At 34.0% G+C, this 27,207-nt stretch overlaps 1 protein-coding gene across 1 annotated transcript in view; it reads left to right on the forward strand.

Annotated features, from left to right (window-relative positions):
• CEP290 (centrosomal protein 290) overlaps positions 1-27,207 on the forward strand; it is an 85,219-nt gene that overhangs the window by 1,809 nt on the left and 56,203 nt on the right. Inside the window, exons 5-20 of the mRNA XM_034987874.1 lie at positions 854-923; positions 1,177-1,223; positions 4,079-4,222; positions 8,074-8,127; positions 8,869-9,021; positions 9,399-9,581; positions 10,438-10,527; positions 12,715-12,837; positions 13,662-13,785; positions 17,679-17,851; positions 18,938-19,100; positions 20,818-20,918; positions 20,989-21,076; positions 22,462-22,574; positions 24,138-24,222; positions 24,756-24,898. Of these exons, the coding sequence (XP_034843765.1) occupies positions 854-923; positions 1,177-1,223; positions 4,079-4,222; positions 8,074-8,127; positions 8,869-9,021; positions 9,399-9,581; positions 10,438-10,527; positions 12,715-12,837; positions 13,662-13,785; positions 17,679-17,851; positions 18,938-19,100; positions 20,818-20,918; positions 20,989-21,076; positions 22,462-22,574; positions 24,138-24,222; positions 24,756-24,898 (1,854 nt within the window). The remainder of the gene's footprint in view (positions 1-853; positions 924-1,176; positions 1,224-4,078; positions 4,223-8,073; positions 8,128-8,868; positions 9,022-9,398; positions 9,582-10,437; positions 10,528-12,714; positions 12,838-13,661; positions 13,786-17,678; positions 17,852-18,937; positions 19,101-20,817; positions 20,919-20,988; positions 21,077-22,461; positions 22,575-24,137; positions 24,223-24,755; positions 24,899-27,207) is intronic.

The raw sequence follows: 27,207 nt of genomic DNA on the forward strand, positions 1-27,207 counted from the left end.
AAAAAAAAAAAAAGGGAAAAATGAAGGGGGGCAAACCGGAGGGGGAGACGAACCATGAGAGACTATGGACTCTGAGAAACAAACTGAGGGTTCTAGAGGGGAGGGGTTGGGGGAGGATGGGTTAACCCAGGGATGGGTATTAAGGAGGGCACGTGTTGAATGGAGCACTGGCTGTTATATGCAAACAATGAATCATGGAACACTACCTCAGAAACTAATGATGCAATGAATGGTGACTAACATAATAAAATAAAATTAAAAATAAATAAATTAATTTTAAAAAAATGTGCTTATTCTTTACAGTTGAGACAGGTGCAGAAAATTTATAGTAGGTTATAGAGGAAACAAATGTTGGGTATAGCTTGCAGTAGGCTGTCAAGGGTAATACAGGTGTATTTTATACTATCAGCAATGAGGAGCCATTAGAGGTTTTCGAGCCACAACTGGTAATAACAAAAGTATGCTTTAGGAAGGCTAAATTAGGTATGTTAATAGGACAAACTGAAGGGAATTGAAGCCATTTAGACATAACATTGTGAAGGTTAGACAGAAGATTATGGACTAAAATAATGACAATGGTAAAAGAAAAAGTAGAAAACATTACAAAGGGAAAAGTTACAGTACTGGATATAAGACGAAGGAAAAAGAGGAATCAAAGATATTTCAAGCTGTTAGGAATCTAGGAATTATATCCTTAAGTAAGAAAATCGTCTATTCAACAAATATTTACTGAAAGTCTCCATATCCCAGGCATTGAAGGCACTAAATATTGGGAAAGCAAGTGAAACAAAATCCTCATTTTCAGTGCTTATGTAAAGATATAATTGAAATAACCTTTCTTTTTTATGTTTAGATGAAAGCTCAAGAAGTAGAGCTAGCTTTGGAGGAAGTTGAAAAAGCTGGAGAAGAACAAGCAAAATTTGGTAAACACCCTGGAAAACTTTATCATAGTGTTAAATAGGGGATTCTCTTTAATATACTCTATAAAATTTATATACTCACTTTATTTTAAAAGACATTTCTAGAACTCTTATTTCATGGATGAGGTATGAAAGTTATTTTTTTCTTATATTACCTTATAATCTTGATGGAATCTTTAACAATTTTATTACTTGAAGTTTATTTAAAAATTTGTTTTGACATAAATCTGACCAATTGAAACTTTTTTTTTAATAGAAAATCAATTAAAAACTAAAGTAATGAAACTGGAAAATGAACTGGAGGTATGTCCTTTTGTATTACCTAGGGTGTAATTGTTGTTAATTTTATTATTTTGAATTATTTTTAAAATTTTATATCATTGGCTGGAAAAAATCACAAGAATGATATTGTGTTCATAATTAGTTGTTCAACAGATATTTTACATGTAATGTAAATTCTTAAGTTTAAGAATACTTAAATTCTTAGGATTGAACATCCAATTATGAACAAAATAAAAACATTCCGTAGGGGTGCCTGGGTGGCTTAGTTGGTTAAGCAGCTGCCTTCGGCTCAGGTCATGATCCCAGGGTCCTGGGATCAAGCCCCATTTTGGGCTCCCTGCTCAGCCAGGAGCCTACTTCTCCCTCTCCCTATGCATGCTGCTCCCCCTGCTTGTGCTCTCTCTCTCTCTCTCAAATAAATAAAACTTAAAAGAAAAGAAAAAAATCAGTAACCTGAGGCTTAGTCTAGAAAGGTATACAGAAGATTACTAGTAACTGAACTGGAGTGGAGGCACATGGGAATTTGAGGAATAGTGATGGAAGGATATGCAGAAGAAGTAGCTTTTGAGAAAGCTAAGAGCCAAAATATGAATATATTGTTAAGGAACTGAATACATTGAGATTCCTGAGAATGTGGGAAGGAATGTGATATAAATGAGTTAGCCTTTAAAAGAAAAGACCTTCTTCCTTTGTAGTAGGAAATGTGGATGTATACAGAAGATTTTATGTTTGTAGATTGAATACCTGGAAGTTGAGAGGTTGGAGGGAAAGCCCATTTGCTAAAAATAAGAGTGGAAGATGTGTGGTTAAAGTTTAAGGAAAATTAAGCTTGAAATATAGTGGAGAATGAGCTGGAGATTAGGGTTATCTGGAGTCAGACAATTTGAATTCAAATCCTGATTCTTTTACTTACTAACTCTGTAAACTAGGATGAGTTATTTTTTATTCCATACTATATATCCATCTCCTAGAAAAATATCAACCATTCTCAATATATACTTATTAAATGAATTATGAAGTTGGATTGATTCTGTTAGTATTTAGCCAGGCAGCTACTGTAGAATAGAAGGACAGGGTAGTGGGAGATATTGGTAAGAAAGTGGTTGAAGTGATAAGTAATGATTATGAAATCTCAGCTGAATGGGTAAATCAAGATTTGAATGGTGGGAGAGGTTAGAGACAAGTCAAGGGATTAGAGGGTCCTATGAGGTCAGAGGGAGGTATACTAGGAATCATGAGAAAATGTTTCCACTGGGACAAGGTTCTGGTGTGGGCATGAGAGTGGGAGGCTATAGTGAATTCAAGAAGCATGTAAAAAAATAGAGAGAGACTAGAATGAAAGTTATATGGATGTGGAAACTGCTTAGGGGGGCTTTAGTGAAACACTATGAGCCATGTGCCAAAAATTCTCAATGAATTTTGAGAGGGAGCAATTGGGAAGTTAGTAGTTTACTGCTACATGAGTAGGTAGGGATTAGATAGCTGGATATCATATAGAATTCATAGCAACTGGAGTTTTCACAAGATGGTGGAGGAATGATAGCCTGGAAGTTGCAGGTTGAAGTAAATCAACACCTTCTCTTGCCCTTGAGGTCTTGGGATGTGAAAGAATGAGCCTCTCCCAATTAAAAGAGTTCCAAAGGATTTAGTATACTAAAGAAACCAAATTGCAGCTAAGGAGGGAGATGGGGAGCATGATTTAGTAAAAGGGCTAAGAGTATAAAATATTAATTTACCTTGAAAGAAGATTTTTGAGAGCACAAAGGAAAGTTTTCTGAAGGAGGAAAAGAGGGAGAAAACTAATATATAGAAGTATCACAACTGTACAGTAAAGAGATGAATGTGAGACAGGTAGATAACTAAAGGATACATTTTGGACCATGACCCCAAATAACAGGAATATGGAATGAAATGGATTTAATCTACCACAAGATTTTTTTTAAGTAAAGTCTACCCCCAACATGGGTCTCAAACTCATGACCCTGAGATCAAGAGTTGAATGCTCTACCTACTGAGCCAGCCAGGTGCCCCAATCTGGCACAAGATTTTCAAGGTAATCTTAGTCTGGGCCATCCAGTACAGACACACTAATCACTTGTCGCTATACATTTAAATTCATTACAATAAAAATTAAAAATTCAGTTCTGTAGTTGCAGTAGCCACATTTCAAGTGCTCAAAGCCACTTGTAGATAGTGGCTACGGTATTCAGGCATGCAGAGAACATTTCCATTATCCCAGAAAGTCCTGTTGGACAGCATTGATTTAAATAGGGTATGAGGGAAAGGGCAGGTTAAGAGCACCACAAGTCGGGTTCCCTGGGTGGCTCAGTCAGTTGAGTGTCCGACTCTTGGTTTTGGCTCAGGTCATGATCTCGCAGCTGTAGGCTCAAGCCCCACATCGGGCTCTGTGCTCAGTGCAGAGTCTGCTTCAGATTCTCTTCCTCTTTCTCACTCACTCACTCTCAAATAAGTAAAAATGTTTAAAAAAAAAAATAAAGTCACCAGAAGTCAATGACTGGGTGGAGTCCCTGCTGGTTTGTAGCCTGGTTTCAGAGTTGTGATGCTCAGGACAAGCCTTGATAGTTCATTGCCTTTGTTCTCTGCTTGTGCAGTTTAGTCTGGTGTCTGTGGCTCAATGGATATAATAGAGCCTGAGCGATTGACAGTCAATTCAGAGCTGTGGGTGGCTCAGAAGAAGCTTAAGGGCTTGTCAGTCTGCAAACTAAAGCTTAAATACACAATTTTACAAAACAGGTTCTTAAGCTAACATGATTTTAAACATCTGGTGCTAATTATAATACAAATTTAAAGTCAATTTGTTGTTGATTCTCCAATTATAATGGGACTGATTTATACTTCTGTTTTATTACTTTAAGATGGCCCAGCAGTCTGCAGGTGGACGTGACACTCGGTTTTTACGTGACGAAATTCGCCAACTTGAAAAACAGTTGGAACAAAAAGATAGAGAATTGGAGGACATGGAAAAGGAGTTGGAGAAAGAGAAGAAGGTTAATGAACAAGTAAGGCACACTTTCCTCAATAAATTTTAACTGATCAAGTTACCTAAAAACACCTGATTATACTTTTTATAATGGTAACTATCAATTGTATGTTTTATGTGAGAATTGGTGTATACTTACCTCTCAGGTTTTGTTTCACTGTTCATGTTGTCAACACATCTTTAAATCAAATTTCTTGTTTTTGGGAGTACCTCGCTTTGTGCAATAAATACCTATATGTAAAAAAATATAGGTTCTTAAGAAGTCGTGTTAATGCCAATATTTTATAAATCAGTGTATATTTTAAAGTACATTTTATCTTTTATACAAATATAGTTATTGCCTTTTATGTTATTCTTCATTATTTATAAAATAATTCGTGCAGTGGTCACTTAAATTTAGTTTGAGGAAAAAATTTTTTGCAGCTGAATTTGTGAGTTCCTGTCAGAAAACAGCATGTGTCCTATTTTGCCTCACCTGTCAGTAAACTTATATAAAATCTGCTGCCTTAGTGTGGTAACTGTCCCATCCCTGATTCCCAAAAGCTTTTTCTACCTTTGTGTCCTTTAGGTCAATATTTTATTACATCCTAATAATTTTATTTTGTCCATTGTTCTCTAAAAAATAGAAGGTGGTAAATTTTAAGTAGACAACAATGATTATAAGGTGTTGCTATTTTAAAGAATTTGTTATAAATTGATTTTGTAAGGAAAAACATGCCTATTCTTGATATATCTATTTTCTTACGTAATTTAGAAGATTCATGCAAAGGTGATCTATCCATACCATTTTTGTGGTGAAAAAAGTATGGATTGATGCCACCTAAAGGTTAGAAATAAGTTCTTAGAGGATTGTCTGTTTAGTTGACTCAATAAAACATAACAGACCTATGGATTTCTTAATCATTAAGGATTCAACCTATGACATACAGTAATAAAATTGCTTATTAGGGGGATATCTGTGGTTTTCTGGACTGTTGTTCTTCTGTCTAGCCCATATATTAATCAACTTTTTGTCATTCATACCATGCACCCTTAGCTAATCAGAAGTACCATGTCCATTCTTCTTAGACTGCTATCTTTTATTCATAGGTACAAACACAGAAAACTTGAATATATGGCCTGTGTACCATTCCAGTTGCTAGATTCCTTGAGATGGAATATGAGTTGTTGGCAATTTCTTCTTTGCCCTTAACCAGTCATTCACTTTATGGAGTATTTTATAGCTTGCCAGAAACGGTTAGGTACTAGGGATACAAAGGGCAATGATACCCTACTTTTTGATATTCATTGCAAATAATAAATATAACAGAGGATACTCTGGGGAGGGTTACCTAAATCAGTCTTGAGGTTCAGGAAGTGATTTGTAAACTGAGACCTGAAGTAGTAGTCTGGCAAAGGGTTGGAGTATACACATACGTGGTGGTTAAAGATAGGGCATTCTGGCCTGAAGATACAGCATTGTTAAGATCTGGAGGGAAGAGATGGCATGGTGAATTCAGGGAACTACAGTTATTCATTTTGGCTGAAATATAGGTAAAAATAGCTAGTGTAGAATCCTTACTGTGTGCCAGATATTTTATATGCACTGATTCATTGTTCCTCATTTCATACTTATCATGAGATAGGTAACATTTCTCCATGCTATAGATAAGGAAACTGAGACACAGGAGGGGTAAGTAATTGTTCACGGTTACAGAAATAAGTGGTAAAACCAGGATTTGAGTCCAAACTTACTCAGTGAATCTATGCTCTAAACCACTGTACTATCCTGCCTTCCTAGTTTAAACATTTGTGATCCTCTGGAGAGATAAGCACAGGCCAGTTCCTGAGGAATTGGGTGTTTTTCCTAAGAGGAGCCAATAAAAATTTTGAATACAAGAATATCATGATCAGATCTACTTTTGAAGTTTATTCAGCTTTACAGAGAGTGGATTGAAGGGGACTAAGTATAGTAAGGAGACATTGCTGTTAATTCAGGCAGGTGCTGATGATGGGCTAATTAAAGTCATGACTCAAGGGATTAAGGGATATAGACACGTTTAGAGATGTGGGTGTAATTGGATGTGGTGAATGATTGATTGGTTGTCAGAGGAGAGGGAGGAATGGAGAGTTTTCTGCATTGGGCCACTGCATAAGGAGACTGTCATTTAAGTAGAGACACAAAAGGAACTAGAAAGTGTGTAATTATTACTTCAGTTTTCACTTTTGTACATGTTGAGTTTGAGGTCACAGTGGGCATATTCAAAAAGGATAACTGGATTTGGAATTCATGAAAGACACTGGGTGGATGATGAATATTTGTGAATTAAGAACATAGCTATGAAGCCATAGAAATGACTGTAAGGGAGATCTCTGAGAAATGTCTAATGAAATAGGAAGAAGTGCTTCAAGGAACGGCACAAGAAAAGACAAAACTCAAGAATGTAATGTTTGAAAAACTAAGGGAAAAGAGCATCAGTAGTGCTAAATGCTTCAGTGTTAAGTTCTTGACATCTCTTGCCTTGTTAAAATTTTCCAGTTCAAAACACAGTGGGACTGTTCCTTAATTCCCAGGTGACGATGATGATGATAGTAGTAGGTAAACTCTGGAGATTTTTATAGCATTTTGCATTTTATTATAAACTTTCCCTAAACTTTTTATTTTGAAAACTATCAAACCTTCATAAATATTGTAAGAAAAGGAATAAACATTTTATGCTCTTCATATAGATTCACCAGTTGTCAAAATTTTGCCACATTTACTTTCTCCATCAGTATCTTTATATACACATATTTTTCTCTTTATTTTTGCTGAGCCATTTGAGAGTTAACTGTGGATATTATGATACTGCACACTGAAATATTTCAGCATGTCTCTGAAAAAAGAGGAGTATTCTGTAACATAACCACTATATAATTACCATATGCAGGAAATTTATTTTTATTCAATACTCTTATCTAATATCTAGTCTGTAATTGTATTTTTTTCTATTGGCCTAATACTGCCTTTCATAGTCCCTCCACCCAATATCCAAGGTTCCATCAAGGATCACATACTGCATTTGCTTATTTATTACAGACTTTTAACTATGTTTTAATTGCAAACCACTGAGAATTTTGCTTTCTCCTTGAATTAGGGAGAAAAGCAGAAAAGTGAAAGGCCGTAAGAGGGATGGGGTTTGGACAATGGATGAAAAAAATCTGTGATAATAGTTATAGTATTTGCCTGTTTTGGGAAACAAAAGAGTCACAAATGAAATCATTTATGAGAGGAGGGGAACATGCTCCATAGTTTTTTGTTATTTCCTGCACTGAACATTGTGCTAAGGACTTCATATACATTATACTTAATTTTTACATCAACATATGAGATGGGAAAATTGGATTTAAGAGATGGTAAATCACTTGTTCATACTCTACCAGAGATTAATGGACAAAGAATATAAACCTGGGCCAGTCTGATTTCAGATTGCTTCTTTTTAACCATTATGTTGTGCTGCCTTATATTTCTAAGTAATTTAAATGCTCACCAGAGCAAAGAGTATATTCTAGCTCTGACATAGAAGAACTGCAAAATATTAAAGATCTTGGACAGAAAATTACTCATTAGGTTTTGGGGGGGGTAATTTGTTTATTGCTTTGTTTCTGTATCCTTTGGTTAGAGTTTTGGTTTTAGTTTTTTTTTTTTTAAATCTTTTAAACTCAACCTGTTTTTTATAATCCTTAGATTTCACAAGTTTTGGTTTATTATTCATGTCTTTGATCAACATGAGTCCTTAGTAGTTAATCATTCTCTACTTCATTGGAGAGAATGTAAAATTTAAATTGATCAGCCGAAAACCTGGTTTTATATTGAATTACTGCTGAACATTATTTTTTTTCCTATTTTAGTTGGCTCTTCGAAATGAGGAAGCAGAAAATGAAAACAGCAAATTAAGAAGAGAGGTTGGTAAAAAATTTTAGTAGTTGTGGTAGTTCAACAAAGTTACTTGTTAAAAAGTTTTCATAAATTTATACTCTAACCACAACTAGAACCTTCTAAGTAACTGATGCTATTAAGCTGCCTGATTTTATGATATGAATTTGTCTCGGGGAAATAGAAAATAAATTGAAAGTTGAGGCCATTAAGTACTACATTCATCTCTTACTTTATGTGGGTAAATTTTGCTTTGTTTCATAAGCCATTCTTTGTTATTTTGCTAATTAACTGAATAACTGGATTTCTGTCTTCTCTTATTTTACCCAGTATTCTTTTAAATGTTTTGTTTCTCATGAAATCTTATAAGTTCTTTATTATTTGGTTCTTCTGAGCCAAATAATGTTTGTACATTGTTTATCCTTATAAGAGTTCTTATCTTATTAACATAACCAAAATATTCTTTGTTTTGGTTGATAATGAATATTCTTGCTTTCTTTGATTATCCAAAATAATATCTCCTTCTAAAATTTCTCTTTTTTGTTTTAATTTCATTCTTAATTTTAATTATGTATCATCTTACTCATTTCTAATTATCTTTTTCCTGTTCTTTTCTGGAGAACAAACGTCTAAAGAAAAAGGTGAGACTTTAAGGGTGGTGAGACCTTGGGAGTTTAAAGATATGTTTTGAGATCAACTATTTAGAGGATGAAATTTTGTTTCTATGCATAGTTTCTTAATATAGAATATTGTATTTGGTCTGCCTTCAGAACGAGCAGCTTCGTCAGGATATTATTGACTATCAGAAACAAATAGATTCACAAAAAGAAACACTTTTATCACGAAGAGGAGAAGACAGTGACTACCGATCACAATTGTCTAAAAAAAACTATGAACTTGTCCAATATCTGGATGAAATTCAGGTAAAATAGAAGTCAGTTCAAGGCAATGATTCTTATAAAACTTCAATTTCATTAATATAAACCTAGTATTTGGCCCTACATTTAAATTCTGTAGTAGAAATCTGCAACTATGCATTTGGAAACATGAAATAAATTGCGTCTTTAAAGTTATAAATCTTACGATTCATTCATTTTATATGCCTATCTTGGGCATTAAGAAGAACAAAGCTTTTTAGATACAATTTGCTTGATATTTAATTTGATTTAATTGGTCAAAAGCAATTGCTACTACAGATCTCTAAAGAATTCTCTATTCTTCAGCAGGCACGTAGGACTCTGTTTAATTTAGTTTAAATTTCAGTTTCTTAAGTTAACCATAGTGTCTTTAACTTTATTAGACTTTAACAGAAGCTAATGAAAAAATTGAAGTTCAGAATCAAGAAATGAGAAAAAATCTAGAAGAGTCTGTACAGGAGATGGAAAAGATGACTGATGAGTATAACAGGATGAAAGCTCTTGTCCATCAAACAGATAACATAATGGACCAATTAAAAAAAGAAAATGATCATTACCGGCTTCAAGTAAGAATTGCTGTTAGAGTAACTCATTCGTGCAGACTTCATATCGTATCATTACTATTTATGTGAAACTAAAAGTACTTTAACTTTCTAAGATATGAATTTCTGTCTTATGCTGTAATATACGTTTTACTGTAACATGTTGCCATGCTGACATGTTTGTCCATATGTGTTTTCTCTAATGCCCCTACGCATACCTTGTAGTTGATACCTGAATGAATGTGTAGACAGCAGTCCTGGAAAACTAATAAATATGGGGATTTTCTACTAAAGATGCTTAGAAGTCCTGTGGACCTGAAGTTAAGTTTTATACCGTAAAATAAATACACTATAAATATGAGAAAACCAATACATTGCTCTTTTTTTTTTTTAAGATTTTTTATTTATTTATTTATTAGAGAGTGAGAGAGAGGGAAACAACATGAGAGGGGAGAGGGTCACAGGGAGAAGCAGGCTCCCCGCTGAGCTGGGAGCCCGATGTGGGACTCAATCCCAGGACCCTGGGATCATGACCTGAGCCGAAGGCAGTCGCTCAACCAACTGAGCCAACCAGGCGCCCATACATTGCTCATTTTTTTACATGGTATTAAACTAGTGTAAAAATAGAATAATGCTCAAAAATATAATTCTCTAGTAATGACAAATAATTAGACATCTGTAATGATACAGAAACCATTAAATACCACTTCTAACTACAGAACTGCTCCAATAATGAATATGCATTGGTAATGTATACACATATATGTGTATGAGTATGTATACTGTGTATGTGTAATATATGTGTAAATATGCATATCTAACAAATATGTATATATTGCACTATTTTGCAACAATTCTTGAAACAGTTATTGCCTTTTAGGTGCAGGAGCTTACAGATCTTCTGAAAGCAAAAAATGAAGAAGATGATCCAGTCATGGCTGCTGTCAGTGCAAAAGTAGAAGAATGGAAGGTGCTTTTTTCAGTTGATCTAATGGTTTTTCATTTGTATTTTTGATTTCAATTTCTTAGTCTTAGTTTTCTTTAAAGGCCTTATGGTAGTTAGTGACATTTTTATTGGGCAATTTTTGTCCTAGTTAGGAAAGCACTAAGCAGTCTCTCCTGTGTAGTCCTCTAGCCTATGTGTAGTGTAAGTCTAAAACTTAACTTATTTGTCATCTAAAATAGATAACTCTAAGTAAAATTTAAATTTTTTTACATAACTCATAGTTACCTTGTATTAAGTATATATAGTTCCTGGCTAATTTTAGTTTTTCTAACTCTCCTTTCTTCAGACCAATCCAACTATTGGTTTTCCAGTGGGAATGGGAGTAAGGAAGGGGACCTTTCGGAATCATTTGAGAAGTTTTTTCAAAATACACCTTTCTTGCTCCTCCCCACTCTCCAACCCCAACCAAATCCTCTGGCCTTCCCATGTCAGAAGCTAGGATTATGATGACTGTATATTTTGAAAAAAGTCTAAAGCAATTCTGAATAAATCTAATTTTAAAAGCTATCACTTTTGTAGTCATTGTTTCTAACAGAGTTCACATAAATCTTGTTGGCTCTTTGGATTTGGTTATCTGGGAAGTTCAGATAACCTACATTTTAAACAAAAGCAGTAGTGGTGACAGTGATGCCCTGTAGAATCAATCAGGCGTCAGTAAACTTTCTGTAAGAAGTGCAGAGAGTAAATATTTTAGACCTTCTGGTCTCTGGTGTAACTAAACTCTGTTATTATAACATGAAAGCAGACATACAGCATACATAAATGAATGAGCAAGGCTGTTTTGCAATAAGACTTGACAAAAACAGGGAGCAGACCAAATCTGACCTTTGATTGAGTTTACTGACCCCTGGAAAAGAGAAGTTTTTACATCCTATTTAATTTTGGGGGGAGAGATGGTAGTATATGTATTCTTTTGCACTTTATTTTGTTTTCACTTAGTATTGTTAGGAATTATTTATATCAGTATATATAGTATTGCTTTGTTCTTTTTAATGGCTTTGTAATTTTTCTTTGTAGGTATGTTATTTATTTAAGTGCTACCCTATTATGTGATATTTAGCAGGTTTCTGATGTTTGGTATTAGAAACAATGTTACAATGAATATCTTCGTGTATTTGTTATTTTGCCAATACGTGGATTAAATTGCTACAAGTTGTCATATATATCCAAATACATACCTCCAGTTTTGACACTTGTCTTTGGCTTTATGGTATTGTCACTATGAAGTTTTTTTTTTTTTGTATTATGTAGTTTATTTTTTTGTGGCTTTTGAACTTTGTGTCATAATTAGCGTTCTGAGTATAAAGTTGTTTCCTCTATTTTCTTCTGGTACCTCCTAGTTTCATCTTTTACATTTAAGTCTTTAAAGCATATGTAATTAATTTTGTCATGGAGAGTGAGGTATGGATGCAACAGACCTATTCTGTGTCCAAACATTATTTATTGAACATTTTATCTTTTTCCTACTGAAATACGGTTTCGTATTTATTACATACGACATGCTTGTTGAACTTGAATTTATTTTTGGATTCTCTGTTTATATTGATCAATCTATTTCTAACATGTGTCCTTGCTTTAGTTATTGTTATGCTTAAATATTTGAAAAAGCTGTTCATTTTTCAGTTTTTAGACACTTACAAACATGTTTTCTAATATGAAATTTAGAAATAGTTCTTAAAAATCTTATTTTATTGGATATGTGATAAATTTATAAATTATAAGTTTATTTTGGTATTTGGTTCTTCTAGCAAAGAACACAAGACACCTTCATTCAGTGGCATTTTAAGGTTTTCTCTATAAAAATTAATTGTACAAAACTTCCTGGTAGTTGCATGAAGGTATTTATAATTCTTATTTAGGAATAGGTTTTAAAAACTTGAGATTGTTTAAAGATTGAATTTCTAAAACAGCAAAAATTATACTGTATATTTTTGAATTATTTCTTATTTGAACTTAAGGTTGTACATCCAAAAGGAACAAATGATTATGCAAATAGTTGCTGATACTTACTTCAAAGTGAATTTTATTTCCTGCATTTTCTGGTATCTGCTAATACCAATATAATGGTATATATTAGAGTAGTTGCCATAAGTGAAAAATGGTTTATTAATTTTCCTCTTATGTAACAGATCCTATGTTGTTTATATCTAGTTAATTTTGTCTTCTAAAGATGATGAAATTATTGAATATCAGCAAATGTTACATAACCTGAGGGAGAAATTGAAAAATGCCCAGCTTGATGCTGATAAAAGTAACGTTATGGCTCTACAACAGGTAAACCTTCTCAAAATTTGGTTTGTTAAAGTAGACAATGTGTCTAACCTAGTGGCTTACACTATTGGGTATATAATAAAGTCTTTTGAAATCCAATCCCAAGAAACAATTAGAATTAAGTTTAGAGTTAGGAATAGAATTATTTTGTGTGTTTTTCTGTGTTGATTCAGATAATAGACATATTGTTTTGATTGGGAATTATTTAATAAGAAACTTAAAAACTTTTAGAAACTTAAAAATATCCTAGTACTCTTATTAACATTTATTATATTATTTGTTGGTGCTGAAATATCCTGTATAATGTGAAAAAGCTGAAAGTGTCATTATAATTTGGCTGTATTACATTAAATTTTATTTTTAGTACAAATATATTCATGTAGAAGGTGTACTTCCCTCGTCTGTGCTCTATAGTCACAGTCCGGAATAAAGAGGGAAATTTGGGAAGTATTTGGAGGATAAGAACAATTGCAAGGGACAATATTTGGAATGAAGTACTACAGGGCAAAAGATGGAAATGGGTGGGTCATGAGGAACGGTAGCATGAAAGAAGTCAGAAGAAGCCATAAATATTAGAGAGTTCTGGAATTCCCTTTGCCAGGATGTTAGCCATTAGATCAATCTGTAAGTATTAGAGTGACATCAGTGTATCTAACATTGTTGTGCAGTTGCGGTATACAGAGTAGTAAAGGACATAGTTTTGACCCAAAAAATACATATTCTACAATCTTGTTGAAGAAACATAAGACCGATTTTTTTCCTTACTTTTAAAATGTATGTTAATACCCATGAAGAAATAATATGTAATATTCAAAAATATTTTATAGGGTATACAGGAACGAGATAGTCAAATTAAGATGCTCACTGAGCAAGTAGAACAATATACAAAAGAAATGGAAAAAAATACTTTCATTATTGAAGATTTGAAAAATGAGCTTCAAAGAAACAAAGGTAATTAATGTTTAATAAGCATATAAAGTTATTTTATGTACCATTCAATTTTATAAGTATTTTATTTTTATTAAATTATGTCAATAGATATATTATTGATTTTTCTTTTTGAATTTTATCATTTTTAAAAATGACTTACATATATTAACTAGTATATTAGCTACATATATTACTAGTGTTTAAATTTGTAAGTGATGGAGATATTTTCTGTAATTTTTTTGCAATGAAAATTACATTAACCTTTATTACCATATTAGTTATATGAAAGAAATGAAAAATGGTGATATAATTGAGTATAGTTATTTATCCCCTTTTTAATAATTAATAATATATAATAATAGATACTTAATAATTAATAATAGAATAAAATTTTGATCAGTGTAGCAGCATTGCAGAGAGTTTTCAGAAGTCATTTGACTCGTCAGCATTTGAATGAACTTCACCCAATTTAATGTCTCATTTTACTCTACCTACCCTGGGACATACTACCTTGCTATACACCTGAACATGAGCCCTTGAAATAGCAGTGGTCTTCTATTTCCGCAGCACTACATACTGTAGTTATACCAGGACACATTAATGCAAACTATTCATGATGAGTTCATGACCTATTTAACATAATTGCAGAAGATAAAAAAGTAAGGCACAAAGGTAAATAGCTAGTGAGTTTCTCTGCGTGTGTGTGTGTAAGTGAAATAATGGTGGTGGTAGTTGGAGGTGCCGTTATAATTTAGATAGTGAGGCAAAAGCCGCATTGAGCCACACTTGAACACTTTTCAGGAAGTGAAGTAGTAAGCCGTGCAGATGTCCCTAAACAGTGGGAATAAGTGTAAAGGCACTGAAGTAGGAGTATACCGGGTGTGTTGAAAAACAACAAAGAAGCCCTTGTGGCTGGAACGGTGGGCAGATGGGGCAGTAGTAGGCCATGAGATCAGAGAGGTAACCAGGGGCCATGTCATATAGAGATTTAACAGTTCACTATAAGGACTCTGGCTTTTATTTTAAGTGAGAAGAAGCACCAAAGAAAGTTTCTGAAGACAGGAGTGAAATAATTTGACTTAGGCAGTGTCTGCAATAGATCACAGGAGTGGTAAGGACAGAAGCAGGCAAACCTGTTATGAGACTATTGGAATAATCTGGAAAGGTGCTGGTAGCTTAGAGCATGGAGGTAGCAGTAGAGTTATTAGTTGTAGTCAGTTCAGAATGTATTTGGAAGGTGATAGAAATGCAGTTTGCTAACAGATCAGATGTAGGATGTGAGAGAGTTATCAGGACTTTTGTTCTGAACACTGGGGAGGACTGTGTTTCTAGCAAGTTTAGAAATGATCAGGGACTTAGTTAAACAGGACATATTAAGTTTGAGATGCTTATTAGACTTCTGAAAGTATTAAATAGGCACTTGTATATATAGAAGTCTGAGGTTTAGGGTAACAGTCAAGGGTAAAGATATAAATTTGGGAACCATATGCCTAAAAATGGTAGTTGAAGTCATGAGGCTGGCTGAGATCATCAAAGGAACAAATGTTAAGAAGAAAAATGCAAAGATTGAGCCCAGGGATACTTTGACTTTAGAGGCTGGGGAGATGAAAAGGAGCAACCAAAGGATTCTAGGTGGGAGGAAAATCAGGAACATGTAGAGTCCTGAAAAACCACATGAGGAATGTCATCAAGGAAGAGAATAAGCAACCATGTTTAGAGCTGTATTCAATGCTGCTGATAAATCAAGACAAGCATTGAAAATTAACCAGTGGACTTAGCAGTGGCCACTTTTGGTTTAAGAGAAAATGGATAGAGATGACATAGGACAATCTAGAGACTGCTTTGAGGACTGTTTGTGTGAAGGGAAGGAGAAAAATGGAGTAGTAACTTGAAGGGAAAGGGGTATGAGGAAAAGTGTTTTTCTCTTTAAAATGGAAGAAATAATCATGCTTCTAGGTTAAAGGAAAGATCCATTAAAGAAGAAAATTGATGCACTCATAAAGCAGGAGAGAGAGAGGGAGAACTTCTGGAGCAATATCCTTGAGAAGGCAGTGGGATGAGATCTAATGTTCCAGTGGGGTAGTCGGCCTTAGGAGCACAAAGAATCCATCCATAGTAACAGGAAGGGAGGTGGAGTGTGTAGATACAGATGCAGGTGACTCTGGAGATGACCTGATGGTGAGAGCAGGTAGAGCTTCTGTACTGATTGCTTCTCTTTTCTCAGAAATGTTCTTAACTGAAAGGATAGGGGAAGATGTGTTAGAATTTGAGGAGAGAGAAGAAGAAAAGAGAAGGTATAAAATGGTCATCTGGAAGAGTGAACAGACTAGGGAAATGTAATATGATTGCTGAGCCAACAACAAGGCCCACTTGTTATACTTATTTCTGTCTGTGTGTGTGTAATATGTATTTATTAGACTTATACTTTGACAGTGGTTTAAACTGCTTTAAAAGGGTGACTGATACCATGGGCTTTACATATTCCGGCCACCAGGAGAAAAAGTGACAGTTGATCTCTGCTATCAGATAAGAAAGAGGTCTTGTCTAATGACATTTCAGTCAGTCCATAGTCATATGACCCCTAAAGTCCACAGAAGGTGTGGGTACTAGAATATACTCTATACTTGAAGTTAACTTGTAAATATGACAGCTAATGGTGTTTTCCTTTCATTGGTTAGGATTAGGTTTAGCTGTCAGAACTAAAGATCTGAAAAATAGTGGCAAAATCAAGATAGAAGTTTTTTTCTCACCTGTGTGATGGTGTAGAATTAGGCAATCCGGTGTGTTGCCCTCATCTGTCTTGTCCAAAGTGGAGCTCTACCTTCACGTCCACATCCCAAACAGCAGGATAGAGGAGGTGGGGCAAGAGGCAAATAGCACACACTGAAGGATGGGCAAGTAAATATACTGTGGCGGGCCACGTGGAAGAAGCAAGAGTAGACACTAGGGACAGCTCAGCCTCTCACATTCTCCATCTAGGCTTTTCACTCCAGAGAACAGGGCCCATTTCTTGTAAACATGCATGCTTTCCCACACTAGTCCAATGCTTATACGTTAATACATACTCTATAAATTAGTGAACACTTTTGGTGGATAAGAATGATTTGTGTCAATATGGGAATGTTATATTTTGGTCTAGCAACAGTTTGTTAAGAAAATATAAGTAGAGATTTTTTAGCTATTAAGTTTAGCTGCAAGCAACAGAAAAAATCAAATGTAACAGTGATTTGAACAGGATAGAAATGTATTTTTCCATGATACAAACAAAGTTGAGGTGACTAGTTTGGGGTTGGGTGTGATACGTGCACAAACACCGGGTATCAGGCATCCTGTAACTTGCTGCGCTGCCTGTCTCAACATGCATGTTCTCAGTGTTTGAGTTCCAGACTTAATATCTGTATTCCAGCTAGCAGGAAAGAGGAAAGAGAAAAGATTCACTCCTCCTCTTTAAAAACATTTCCTGAAATACACACATGGCTTGTCTGCTTATATACCATTGGTCATATGACCACACCTAGCTGCTGGGGTTTAACTGGAAATTTAGTCTTTATTTCATATGTCCATGTGTCCAACCAAAATTGCATTCTTCTCTTACAGTGGACAAAGGTTGAACATTAGGAACAGATAGCTAGTAGTTTTTGCCACAATGATCAATCTTTTTAAAGCAGTGTTTTGCAATCTTATATAATCTGTAACTATTCAGCTAAGATTTTATTGAACTTTTTAAGCTTGTCCTATCAATAAAATGAAAACAAATTTTATTTTTTAAATATAAAATTGTAATAATAAAGGGACTTTTTTAGTGACATACCACTTTTCCTGCTTCCTGTATTGGATTGCAATCAGGGATTTAAAGGAATAAGTAATCAGTTCAATAAATTCATGATTTTTTTTTTTTTTTTTTTACTCTGTAGGTGCTTCAACTCTTTCCCAGCAGACTCATTATATGAAAATTCAGTCTAAGGTTCAAATGTTAGAAGAGAAAACTAAAGAGGCTGAGAGAACAGCTGAACTGGCTGAGGCTGATGCTAGGGAAAAGGATAAAGAACTAGTTGAGACTCTAAAGCGATTAAAAGATTATGAATCGGTATGTATTTTTATCTTGCCAATCAAGGAGCTTAGATTATTCTTGCCACTCACACTGCTCCGTGCCATTTACTGTGTACCTTCAAAAACATTCCAGAAGTGTTTTATGATAAAGGTTATCTTGGTTGGTTTGTACTGCCCTATTCAAACTTTTGATCAGCACTTACTTTTCAGCGAGAGAACTGTTTTCTAGCCATTTGATCAAAGCATTTTGCCCCAGATAATCAGCTTTGGTGAAACAGCAAGTTTAGTTTCTTCGTAATCGGTGTCATTATGCCACCATTATAGATGTGACACCGCTGGTTTATTTGCCAGAAGTTATTTCAGGGACAGTTTTGCTGCCTCCTGTGCCAACACACATCTGTCTTGTACTTACTTTGTACTTTTTGTATTTTTAAATCTGTTTGCCACTAAGTCAAGTAACTAATGACTTATATATTCTAATGGTATCACTGATTCACTCTTATTATTCCTTTCCTATATTTTGTTAAATGTTTTTTTGTTTGTTTTTTGAGGGGGTGGGTAAGAAGCCCCCTAGAGACAGTATGAACATCTGATTTATCTTAATATCCCCTGAATCATCTAGCATGGTCTTATATACAGTCAACATTCACTAATTTTAGTTTTATTTTATTAATAAATTTATTTATTTTAAGAGAGAGCAAGCATGAGCAGGGTGGTGGTGGGGAGAGAGAGAGAGAGAGAGAGAATCTTAAGCAGGCTCCACACCCAGCATGGAACTCACCTCGGGGCTCAATCTCACAACTCTCAGATCAGACCTGAGCCGAAACCAAGAGTCGGACGCTTAACTGACTGAGCAACCCAGTCTCCTCTTGTTAGATGTTTTATATGTCTTTCTCTGAGTCACTTTGTCATTAGGATGCTATACTGGGAAGTTTCAGCTGTTCCATTTTCCATCATATTACTGGATTTGTTTTTTAAAAGCACAATAAAAAGCACAGTTTCATGATACAAATCTTACATATATGTGTACTTCCCCTCAGATTTAATAAGAAAATAAATTCAAAAATTTGATAATTTTTCAAATAAACCACATTATACTTAAATTAGATTGGATATTTTTCAGGGAATATATGGTTTAGAAGATGCTGTTATTGAAATAAAGAATTGTAAAAACCAAATTAAAATAAGAGATCGAGAGATTGAAGTATTAACAAAGGAAATCAATAAACTTGAGTTGAAGATCAATGATTTCCTTGATGAAAATGAGGCACTTAGGGAGCGTGTGGGTAAGTCATCTTTTAAGATCCATAGTTTGATCAATCCTAAATGTCGAGTCATTTCTTATTTTTCTTTTTGTGTAATATTATTTTTAAATAGTTGAATGTGTTTCCCCCCCCATATAAACCCTTCTATAAAAATATTTAAAACAAAACTGGAGCTGCCCTGATTGAAGTGGGACTATGGATTTAATGGGGTTGGGATGGTGGGTGGGCTGTCCTGGAGCACTGCTCTATTCAGTCTGGCATCTCTTCAAGTAATAATTGCTTGTTTAAAAACTGAAAGTCTGCTAAACTAATACCACATTTAGAAGTTAACTCCCCCCTTTCTTTTTCTCATCAAAGGAGGGTCTGTATGACCCATTTGGTTTGCAAAATACTCTCGTTCAGATGAATTCATGAGGACATTTAGAAGTACTGGTTAAGTACTTTTATGATTTATGCTGCTTAAATTTAACTTTGGTTGAGTATTTTAAGGTTACTATTGATTCTAAGAAGTAATTAGTAAATATAGCTTGAGAGTTTATATATTGATTTCAAGAAATAATTCATTTAGTATTACTCGTTTGAATGTTAAATTATGACAGTCTAATCTAAATTGCTACTTTGAAGTGAAAATAAAAATCTAAATACTGATTTCATTATACTTGGTAAATACCTGTTAATGCTTTCTTAGAGCTAAAATGATCATCTGTGAAAACTATTCTCTAGAGGAAGGAAAAATAAATATTTTATGAAGAGGATTTATTTATGAAAATGTATCTAAGTAGGACTCTGAATCATGCCAGTACCCCAAGTTAGCCTTCTGATCAACTTGACCTACTGGATCACAGCTGACTTCAAACCGGAAGTTGCTAAAGATGACTGAGCTAATTAGATAGCTGTCACAAACACCAGATTTTCTGTATTTTATTTTATTTTTAAAAATGTTATTTATTTATTTGAGAGATAGAGAGGGAGCGAGAGTACACCAGCAGTGGGTGGGGCAGAGGGAGAAGCAGACTCCCCGCTGAGCTGCAAGTCCAACTTGGGGCTCGATCCCAAGACCCTGAGATCATGACTTGAACTGAAGGCAGATGCTTAACTGACTGAGCACCCAGGTGCCCCTTCTGTATTTTAAAGCCTCCAAATCTTGTTTTACACTTGCTTAAGACAATCTTCATATCTACTTAGTAATAGGAAGTTAGGAAACAGGAACAATGGAGGAATCAGACTCATGTGGTAATATAATTGATATTGATATTAGTAATGACTACTATGTGCCAGGCATTGGACTAATAAGTACCTTCTATAGGTTAATTTTTTAAACTCTTGACAACAAACCAAAAAAAAAAAAAGAAAAGAAAAGAAAGAAAGAAAGAAATGCAGTATTAGTCCTACAGCTTAGTTAATAATTGAAAGTGGGAATTGAGCGCAAGTCTGTTTTATTCTACAGCTTCTGTTTTGAATTAATACATTCTAGTACTTTCATGATGATCTAACATGGAGAAGAAGACAGATCCTGATATATTTTGTCAGAATTTCTATTAAAAATTGTGATAAAATGTTGACTTGTAAGGTTATAGTTCAAATATCTGGAAATTCTTGCACAAAAGTATCCCATTCTTCAGTGATGATGGTTAAATAAATTGTAACCATTTGCTCGATGATAACCAATTGCTATATGAAATTTTTATAGCTCATTTGAATGTTGGTAAGTTTTTAATTATACTGCTTTCTATTTTAGGCCTTGAACCGAAGACAATGATTGATTTAACTGAATTTAGAAATAGCAAAAGCTTAAAACAGCAGCAATACAGAGCTGAAAACCAGATTCTTTTGAAAGAGGCAAGTATGATAGTTAATTAGTTATTTTCTGGTTGAACCAAAAGAAATTCTAATAATTTGTGCTTTATAGATTGAGAGTCTAGAGGAAGAACGACTCGATCTGAAAAAAAAAATTCGCCAAATGGCTCAAGAAAGAGGAAAAAGAGCTGCAACTTCAGGTATATGCAGTTATTCCAAATCCTTTAAAGAATCATTGGCAAATGAATTGTCTGGAGCTGAAATTTTCTGTATCTTACATATATTATCATGGTTCTGCTGCAAGTTTAATAAATGAAATAATGGCCTGATGAAGAATATTTAAGTATCACTGGTTTCTGTCCTAAATCTGAAACAGGTAAAAACAGAAAAAGCACAATAAAATAATTGAACAAAACTTCAGAATCATTAACTTTTGAAAACTTTACCATATAGTCTATTAATTCCCACACAATCCCGATATGTTGTGATCAATAATGATAATATTTAGTAATTTCTATATTAATATTTGTTGCTGTTAAATCTTCCTTAAGAGCAGTACATTGAAAACTTTCTTTGTACATTATTCCTTATTAAGTGAAAGTAATGTTTTATTGAATAAAAATTAACTTTTTTGTTGTTTATCTTATTTGATATCAAGAGAACAGTTGGTTAAGTTTTATAATAGCAGTTGTAGTGACTTTTTCTAAGGAGACCATAGCGAAGGAATTTTTTTTTTTTTAAGATTTTATTTATTTATTTGAGAGAGAGAATGAGAGAGAGAGAACACAAGAGGGGAGGGGGGAGGGTCAGAGGGAGAAGCAGACTCCCCGCCAAGCAGGGAGCCTGATTCGGGACTCGATCCCAGGACTCCAGGATCATGACCTGAGCAGAAGGCAGTCGCTTAACCAACTGAGCCACCCAGGCGCCCCGTGAAGGAATTTTTTTTAACTTCACCCAGGTCCACAAGTATTTGAATAATAGAGGGTTTTTTGTTTGTTTTGTTTTGGTTTGTTTTTGGTATATTTTGATTTTTTATCATCATGGTCTCTATATCAAAAAATTTCTAGGATGGCAAAACTTCATAATTTATTAGTGTATTAACCAGTTTACTCATTCATGATTCTTGTCTATTTTATATGTCTCTAAACTATTCAGTAATTATTAATACTTTAATATAGAATGTGTAAAGAATGATAGAGAAGATAAAAGTCATATTAGTTTCTCATTAATATTAAAAGTGAGCTAAATCAGAAGGTTATATAGGCTACATGTGGACCAAGAATTTTGGAAATTTCTACCTTTTGTTTGACTTAAAACTTGATTTTACTGGTACTCTTGGGTGGCTCAATCGGTTAAGCAGCTGCCTTCAGCTCAGGTCATGAACCCAGGGTCCTGGGCATTGGGCTTCCTGAGTAGGAAGCCTGCTTCTTCATCTGCCTGCTGCTCCCCCTGCTCGTGCTCTCTCTGTCTCTCTGACAAATAAATAAATAAAATCTTTAAAAAAAATCTTGATTTTACTTTTTAAGAATTAGAGTAATAAGAGAGTTATTTCATGTTTCTAATTTGTTAATTCTTTTTTATGTAGGATTAACTGTTGAGGACCTGAACCTAACTGAAAACTTTTCTCAAGAAAATAGAATAGGAGAAAGGAAATTAGGTTTTGCAAGCCTCAAAAATATGAGTGAAGCTCAATCTAAGGTAAACAGTATTGTTATGGCAAAGAGAATAGAAGAAAAATGTTATTATTAGTACTTTCATTTCTTCACCTGTTACCTCATTTTAGACATTGCTTCTTTTTATAATTGTTAAATAACTTTTTTGTTTTAATTTAAATAACCTGTTGATCCAAATATTGATTAATGAGACCTTATTTACTCTAAATACAGATTACGAGTTCAGATAAAATAGAGCTGCCGCATAGGAGACCATCATTTGGTTTTCCACAGTTATATCAGAATGAACCAGAGGAGAATGTCACCATAGGATCATTATCAAGAATGTTACCTGAAATTCAACATAGTGTAGAAAGTGCAGTGGATCCTTTTGTCTCTCTAACTAAACATTCTTCATCTATACAAGTAAAAGATAATAATTCACCTCCAGAAACTATTACGATAAAGGAGATTTTTAAAGCACCATGTCTACAATCTTTAAGAAATCTAGAATCGTTAGTCAGTAGCTTTAGTAGGGAGAGCCATGAAGAAATAGATGACTACTTATACTCTCTTTCTGACCACTCTATGAAGAAGGTGTCAAGAAGCTGTCAGGCACTTGAGAAGACTAGTTTCATACAGAAAAGCAGTTCATCTTTACAGGCCTTATCAACAGCTTCAGACTTAATGCAGAAGTTATCATTTAGGCAAAAATCTGCAATATTTTGTGAACAAATTCATGATAATAGAGCTGACATGGGTGAATCACAAGTAGCAACATCAGAAGATGAACAGGTTCATAACCAGATAAAATATGCTGATATCAATTTGAAAGAAGATGTAAGAAAGAGTGAAGTGCCTTTACAGACAGAGATTTTGAAAAGTAAACTTGATGTTAATCTTCTGGACCGTGTGCCTATTACTACACAATCAAAATCATCTCAGATAGATCCACTTGAAAATCTTATAGAACAACTACGGAGAGAACTAGTATTTCTTAGATCTCAGGTGAGCTTTCCTCCAGATTACATTACTGAGATCACTTTTTTATTAACTCTTTTTTTTGTGACTTCTCTAACAAAGTTCTCTGAGTAATCATTGTAGTAAGAATTTTTTTATGCTTGCACATAACACTAATTTATACATATTCTATTTTTTAAAAATTTAAAAATGCAGTAAGTTTGATATGAAATCATTGACTTGCCTAATTTATTAATTATTCCTTTAGAATGAAGTCATAGCACAGGATTTATTGGTCAAGGAAGCACAGAATAGAAATGCAGAAATAGAGCTTGAACGTCATAGAAGCCAGGCAGAACAGGTAGTATAAAGGCAGACTATTAAAAGAGATAATTTTGGAACTAAAGACAAAATCTTTCAATTATATTTCTTTGTCTTTTGCTGTGGGAGTGGGGAAAGGGAGAAAGTGGGAGGAAGACCACCAGCTGTTTTACCTTTTGGGTTTTATTTTTATTACTACTGCTGTATTTCTATAGCTTGTCTCTGGTGTGTTACACCTCAATTGGTCAAAATTTTTTAACTTGAAAACTGTAAACGATAGTGATATTTTGTTTAAAAAAATCAATTTTATTCTTTATGTTCTGTACAGAATGAATTTCTTTCAAAAGAACTAATTGAAAAGGAAAGAGATTTAGAAAGAGGTAGAACAATAATAACCAAATTTCAGAATAAATGTAAGTTACTATTATTTCTTATTTTTCTGTACTTATTTATCCTATACTGAAAATCATGGAGCTAAAAGGACTTTAACACATTCTTATTTTCTAGTCTGTTTTAACTTTAATTACCTCCACAATACATAGACTTCAGTGTCTCTCATTCATCCATTTGGTTTGTCTTGCTATATTCATTGTCAAAGTTATTAATGTGAATTTTTTGTGGTGATAAATAAGTCAGTTTTTCTTTTTTGTTGTCTAATGAAAGTGAAGTTAAAAAAACAAATTTAAAACATGTTTAAAGAAGTGAAGACAAAGTATCTTTATGATTTCTTTCAACAATGAAACATATATGCACATGATTTAAACAGGTATATCATTTAATACAGCTATTCACACATTGGATTTATAGGTGCATTTTTTGTACATTTATTTACTTTGGCATTTCCCAAATGGGTATTTTTTCTATATGTGAAATATTTGTTATGTGTATAGAATAGTGTAAATTGTGAAGAAGGTACTCACTGAATGAGAAAAATATGTCATTTTAGTAAAAGAATTAGCTGAAGAAAATAAGCAGCTGGAAGAAGGTATGAAAGAAATATTGCAAGCTATAAAGGAAATGCAGAAAGATCCTGATGTTAAAGGAGGAGAAACATCTCTAATCATCCCTAGTCTTGAAAGACTAGTTAATGTAAGTTTTTTTCACATTGGTTTTGTTTTGTTGTCTTATACTTTAAAGATTTGTTCAATTGTTCTCTGGTCTTCATTGTTTCTGATGAGACATTTATAATCATTTGAGTCATTGTTCCCCTGTTTGTTACATGTCGATTTCTCAGGCTCCTTTCAAAACTTCTCTGTTATTTGGTTTTCACCAGTTTCACTATAATGTGCGCTGGTGTGTGTCTAGGTAAGAGTGTGCATTCATATATTTGTATGTGTGTATGTGTATGTCGTTTGGGGTTTGCTGAGCTTCTTGAATCTGTTTACTTTTCACTACAACTGGAAAGTTTTCCACTTTAGTTCTTCAATTATTTTTTTTGTCCCATTGTCTCTGGGACTCCAGAGACACGTGTTAGACCTTTTGATGTTGTCACACAGGTTTTTGAGGCTCTTTTCATTTTTTCTCCCTAATTTTTTTATCTTTTCTCCTCCTGATTGGATAATTGCTATTTATCTATTTTTAAGATCACTGATATTTTCTTCTGTCATCTCCATTCTTCCATTTCAAAGGTCAGCCTGGCAGAGTTTTTAACAGAATTTGGAGTTCCCTTTTGCTGGTTATTTTCTTTCTGGAATTCCTATCTTACTTTCCCGAGACTTTGGGCTCTATCTGTGGTTTTCTTGGCCAGAAAGATGACAGGTCACTGCAACTATAGCCTGTCCCTTCCCCACACCACCTGCCCCCCCCCCACACACATGCAAAATTCACTTGGTTCTGTCTTCCAAGTTTTAAGTCCTCTCCAAAATCTACTTGCTTTTGTTTATTTTCTAGAACCTTCAAATAGTTGTTTTTTATATTCACTTGTTAAGTGTAGAAGGTAGTCTGGTAGGACCTTATGTCACAAACCTGGAAGTGTAATAGGATATAGTAAGAATATTTTAAATATTTCAATGCTTAAGCATTGCTACAGGAAGAATATTAGCCATCAAGTAATAGTATATTTATATTTACTATATAGAGATTTGAGAGTTCTACAGTATTAATGAGTGTTACATAAACTTGAATAAAATATACATTTTAAATTCTTAATATTTAAATATATTGTTTACAAAATCTGAACATACTTAGCATATATTATTGCTTCCCAAATTTGTGCTTCCCAGGAAAATATTTGTTGAATTGCTATTTTTATGGTGAATTAGTCAATAGTTGAACACTCGTTCTTAGCAGCACTGTATTGTTAGTAGAGAGAGAGAGAGATACTGGTATGTTCAAAACTTCCTGAGGCAAGAAGATCATTTTACAAAATTTATGAGAACCATTTAATTCTCTTTATATGTTACTCATTTTTATGTTCCTTCTCCTGTTGGTGACTTTGTTCGCCTCTGCTCTTTGAATGTCTAAAATGATTCTTTATGCTTTTTCTGTGAACATCTTTCATCTGTGATGCTACCTACTACTGATACTGTGTCTAAATCAAACTATTTTCCAAGGGAAACTCCACTTAGTGACCAAATACAAACAGAATGGATAGCACAGGAAATTCTGACTTCTTCTATTTCAGTTGACAGCTTCTGGTCTTGCCAGGACCACTGCTTCCAGAGATTTCATCTGCTTCTATCCTGCGTTGTCATTCTTTTTTCTGATTGATATGCCCTGTCTGTAACTCACAAATGACCTAACAATGCCTGCTGTAAGAAATCTTCAGAATCAGTGACACTTTAGATCAGATATTTCTAGATTATGTACTTCGTTTCATTTTCTGTTGCCACAGGTTATTTTTCAGTACCTCTAATCACCGTTTAATCTCATTTTAATAAAAGACCATATAGGCAACATGGTCCTGTTTCTCAGCAAGACAGCTAACTAGGCTATCCTGATGTCTGTCACAGTACCTCCTTCTACTTGCTTCTGTCTTCCTGGTATCCCCTTTGAATTAGTATAATTTATTATTCCATATGATCCCTGCCCCGGTCTCTTGGGGGTAAAAGCTTACTTTTATAAAACTTCTGCCTCAAGTTAAACTCTGGATCACTAACCTTCTTTGTCTTGTCCTTCTTTTCTGAAGCTTTCTTTACTTTGCAGTTAGCAGTTTTGTTATATATAGTTTCTTTAAAATGCAAATATATTTATATGTATGTACTATGTCGATGTGTACCGGGGTGTATGTATATTTATATATGCCATTGTTAGAGAATTAGGACCAATGAAGCCTTTTTGATAATATTTTAATATTTGACATGCTATTTTTGCTTATCCAGCCCTTTTGGGTAGTAGTTTGTTACCATACTTTGCCTTTTTGTCATATATGCTTCAACTGTGTAGAGAGGAAGCAATGG

The sequence above is a fragment of the Mirounga leonina genome, unplaced genomic scaffold (assembly GCF_011800145.1).
Source record: "Mirounga leonina isolate KUSES-001 unplaced genomic scaffold, KU_Mleo_1.0 Mir_418, whole genome shotgun sequence".
NCBI classification, from domain to species: Eukaryota; Metazoa; Chordata; class Mammalia; order Carnivora; family Phocidae; genus Mirounga; species Mirounga leonina.